At 44.0% G+C, this 4862-nt stretch overlaps 1 protein-coding gene across 1 annotated transcript; it reads right to left on the bottom strand.

Moving 5' to 3' along the window:
• Positions 1-1668: 1668 nt before the first annotated feature.
• Positions 1669-3917, bottom strand: LOC113774148. The gene is made up of 5 exons (XM_027318715.1): positions 2830-3917; positions 2596-2703; positions 2307-2539; positions 1964-2243; positions 1669-1828 (listed from the first exon to the last, which is right to left on the bottom strand). The coding sequence occupies exons 1-5, from the start codon at positions 3915-3917 to the stop codon at positions 1669-1671; spliced, it is 1869 nt and encodes a 622-aa protein (XP_027174516.1).
• Positions 3918-4862: the final 945 nt, after the last annotated feature.

Raw genomic sequence — 4862 nt, 5'->3', positions numbered from 1 at the left:
TAGATTCAAGTGCCCTCGTGCCACCCAAAACGTCAACCAAGTGAAACAAATGGGCAGAGTATTCTTCAAATTGTTAACTTAAATCCAGTCAACAACCAAGGCAGCAAAACAACCTCTAAAATAGTGCAATTAGCAACCCTAGCAATTCAATCAGATGCACCCAACTGGAACAAGCAATGTAAATGGCATAGAAACCTCCCAATTTAACAAACAAGTGCGATATTTCAGCTCACCCAAAGTCCCAACAAATGGCTCCAGTTGGCCAATTAATTGCACAATTTCACCCAACCCAAAAGAAATAGCAATTCCAAGCGAAAATAGTCCGACCAGTACCACTGATGGAATTCACCAATTGAGAAAATAAACTCCAACCGTCAACAACATTAACTATTGAGCAACCCAGGTAGCACCAATTAGTTATTAAGAGATTGGGGGACAAGTTCCAATTACCTCCACCTTGGACGACAACCAAATGAAAGGGGACAGTAGTGGGTGGCGTGCGCAGGCGAGGTGGGTTGCGCGCGACTGTGGAGACCAAGCTGGAGGCGAAAGTGGAGCACTGGTGGATTGGGCTGCGGTGGAAGAAAGTAGCCGCGGTGACAATCGCGGCGAGCTTAACCTGGGCTTCGTGAGCTAATGGAGGTGGCGCGTCGAGATGGGGCTGCGGATGAGCTGGAGGTGAGTGGGTGGCGGTGGAGCTCAGAGAGAGAGGGACGGCGGCACTGTGGCGGGTTCCGCGCGGACAGCGGGTGAGGTGGAGTAAGCGACGGCGGCGTTCGCAGAGACTCGAGAGGCGAGGGGAGCTTGTGGTCTGGTGGGGCGCGCGATGGCGGCGCGCGCGAGAGAGGCAAGCCCGAGCAGGTGGTGGCGAGGCTGGAGCTGGGATGGAGGTGATGGGCCGCGGCGTGCGAGGTGGACTACTGATGGCGCGAGTAGAGATGAAGCTCAAAGTGCGCAGCGGTGACGAGGTGCAACGGGCCGCGTGCGCGTGGCCTTCATGCGGAGTCGTGGACAGCCGTGCGTCGCGGCGGGCAGGAGCGGGAGGTGGCGGATGGAAACGGCGGCGTGCGCAGACGAAAAGAAAGAAAGGGCGAACAGGGGCAGCAGGGAAGAAAGAAAGAAAGAAGAAAGAAAGAAAGAAAAAGAAAGAAAAGAAAAGAAGGAAAAAGAAAGAAAAGAAAAGAAGGAAAAAGAAAGAGATTTTTTTTCTTTTTTTTTTAGAAATTTAAGCTACGGTGAAAAGGAAAAAAAAAAAATTTTTAGTTTTTTTTAATTTTAAATTAAAATTTTTTTTAATTAAATTTTTTTCCTATAACAATTGCAAAACTCAACCTTTAGCTCTCTGACGAAGGCACGGAATGAGAACGGGGGAGCTCTCTGACCTTGAGCTCTTCATGGGTCATGACACGGGCACGTCATGAGGGCAGGAATCCCTTCTGATGATTCTGACCGTGAACTCTCTAGACGTCATGATGCGGGCGCGTTATGACAGAAAGACACCTACAAATCATCAAAAACGAAAATTGAAACCCGAAATTAGTCAAATTCAAGGGAAACATATTTATACTATCACACGAAATTAAAACAAACAATTAAAAGAAATAATTGGGTTGCCTCCCAATGAGCGCCTTTTTTTAACGTCTTTGGCTAGACATTGAACACCACTCTTCAAACTAGGTGTAACTCAGTTTTCCTGGAAATCGGTGGCCCTCCTCCAGGATCCAAATAGCCTTTGACGGCAGCCTCCTTTCTTAATTTTCTACTCCTTTTCACCTCATACAGTGTTTCCATCCCCTTATACTTGTTCTCAGTAAATTTGAATTTATCCCTACAAGCAAACTCAGAAAATTCTTGCACAGAGGGATTAATAGCATGAATAGCAAATACAGGGTGAGAGTTAACAGGATATTCCATTGTATCGAAAATATTAAAGTAGACTAGTTCTCCATCAAATTCCATGGACAATGTACCCTTATTAACGTCAATTTTTGTCTGTGCTGTGCTCAAAAAGGGTCTACCTAGTAGCAAATGTGAGGGGTCAGGGGAATGATCATCATCCATGTCAAGTACATAAAAGTCAGCCGGGAATATCAATTCATTAACTTTAACCAGCACATCTTCTATCAACCCATCAGGGTATGCATTTGTTCGGTCAGCTAATTGAATTATTATTTCGATTTCTTTTAATGGACCGAGGTTCAGAGAAGCATACATAGATTTAGGCATTACGTTGATCGATGCTCCTAAGTCCAGCAGGATATTCCTAATTAGAGTATTACCTATCTTACATGGGACAGTAAACTTACCTGGATCCCCGCACTTTGGTGGAAGCTTCCTTTGGAGAACTGCTGACACATTCTTCCTAACAATGATCCTTTCGTCTCCCCTCAGCCGCTTTCGGTTGACACATAGGTCTCTCAAAAATTTTGCATACTTCGGCAATTGTTTGATGGCATCTAATAAGGGGATATTGATCTCTACCTTGCGGAACACCTCTAGGATCTCCTTCTCTTTGTCCTGCTTCTTCGGTTTCTCCAACCTGCAAGGAAATGGAGGAGGATTAGTTTTAACATCTATAATCGGGTCAAGGAGTACCTTGGATCTTTGGTACTTGTATTCTCTGCCTCAAGTTCTTTCTCAATCTTCTCTTCGTCCTTATCCTTTGGAGTCACGAGTTCGGGCCCCTGAACTTCCTTCCCGCTCCTTAAAGTTATTGCACTTACATTCTTCAGGTTCAGTTCAGATTGGGATGACAATCTTCCATTTACTTAGGACTCCAAACGGTTGATTTTTGTGGTCATTTGATTCATCTGATTTCTTATGTCTTGCATTTCCGAATCTGTCCTTTGCTGATTTTGCGAGATGGTTGTTATTAGTTGTTTCATCATCTCCTCCAAAGATGGACTAGAGCTCGGTGGTGGAGGTGGTCGGGGTTGGTACTGCTGCTGGTACCCTTGTTGTCTATTAGGCACGAAATTGGACTGTATGTTCCCTCCATAGCTGAGGTTAGGGTGGTCCCTCCAACCAGGGTTGTAGGTACTTGAATAGGGGTCATAGGGCCTTCTTGGCGCGGGCACGTAACCTGTCATGTTCACTTGCTCTGCACCCTCCTCTTGCATCATTGGACACATGTCTGTAGAATGACCCATATCAGTGCAAATCCCGCACACCTTGGCCTGAAATGTATTTCCTACAACCAGTTGCCTAACAAACGAGGTCAACTCAGTTAGCTGCTGCTGAATAGAGGATGTTTCTACCTCATTCACCTTGCGTATTGGGACATCCTCTCTCGTACCGAATTGTTGTGAATTCGCTGCCATCCCCTCTATTAACTCCCTTGCTTCCCAAGGGGTTTTGTTCACCAATGCCCCTCCACTTGTAGCATCAATTATGCTCCTGTCTCTGAAAAGGAGCCCCTCATAAAAATACTGTATGAGCAACTGCTCACTTATTTGGTGCTGGGGGCACTTGTTGCACAACTTCTTGAACCGCTCCCAATACTCATAGAGTGACTCGCTTGGGTGTTGCTTGATCCCGCAAATTTCTTTCCTTAGACTCGCAGATCTGGATGCAGGAAAATATTTATTTAAAAATTTTTTCTTCAACTGGTCCCACGTTGTGATGCTACCTGGTGGTAGGTAGTACAACCAGTCCTTCAAGGAAAAGGGGAATGCCCTCATTTTTATTTGCTTTTCTGTAATGTCCGGGGGCTTCATACTGTTGCACACGACATCAAACTCCTGCAAATGTTTATATGGCTCCTCACCTGGTAATCCATGAAAAGATGGTAGAAGATGAATTAGTCCAGATTTTAACTCAAATGGGGTGTTATCATTTAAAGTGGGGAATGTAATGCATAAAGGCTGCTGGTTTAAATCAGGAGCAGCCAACTCCCTTAATGTTCGTGCATTAGCCATGGTTCCTTCCTCCTGGTCAGAGTCACTCGAAGTGTCTCCAAACGAATCTGTTGGTTCAACTTTTGGCTCAGGTCTATGAGATGTAGCACTGGAGTGCTCCTCTCGGAGCTGTCCGGTCTCTTTTCTTGTCCTACGCGCGGTCTTCTCTACCTCGGGGTCGAAAATTAATTCACCTGTACGAGAAGAACGAGGCATACACTTGAAAAGCACCAGAAAGTTAGATAAAAAATGAATTTAAAAAGAAATAAATAATAACGCCAGTCCCTGGCAACGGCGCCAAAAATTGACAGGTTGTCGAAGCCTGTGCAATAATAAAACTTGCTCAAACTAAAAGTAATTTCTGTAGATAGCGGTGAGTAGGGTAGAATCCACAGGGATTGGGAGTAATTGTTTCTTTTCAAATTCACAGTGACAAGGGGGATGTTTTTATCTCAGGGGTGACAATTTAAGCAATTTAACTAAAAGTAAAATAATAAAAGTAAAATAGCCAACTAGAAATTAAATAACAATTTACTAAAATCAAACGAGTGATAATTAAGAATCTAACCAAGGAATAACTTCAGCAATGGTGCACCTAATTGATCATTGAAACAAAGACAATTCCAATTATTTATCAATAAATAGGTTATAATTACCAAACAAGCGATGACAGTCAACCCCTCCTTACTGTGTCGGTGATTAAGGTACGCCCGTTAATCACTGCTCTAATTGAGAAATAATCCTAGGTACGCCCGTAGAATTTAATTCCCCAATTGCCTTACATATTAGAAGAACACTATTCTAACCAAATAACGCACTACCAGGGTTATTTTAGATTAGCCCGCGTATCCCCCTGACACGAATCTAATCGTGTCAGTTGTCACTATTTCTAGGCAATTAAATAATTACGGATTCAAATGCCCTCATTGACAATAGATTACCAAATTAATTAATTATCCGGATTCA

This window comes from Coffea eugenioides, chromosome 6 (genome assembly GCF_003713205.1).
Source record: "Coffea eugenioides isolate CCC68of chromosome 6, Ceug_1.0, whole genome shotgun sequence".
Taxonomy (NCBI): domain Eukaryota; kingdom Viridiplantae; phylum Streptophyta; class Magnoliopsida; order Gentianales; family Rubiaceae; genus Coffea; species Coffea eugenioides.
This window is presented reverse-complemented; position numbering and strand designations above follow the sequence as displayed.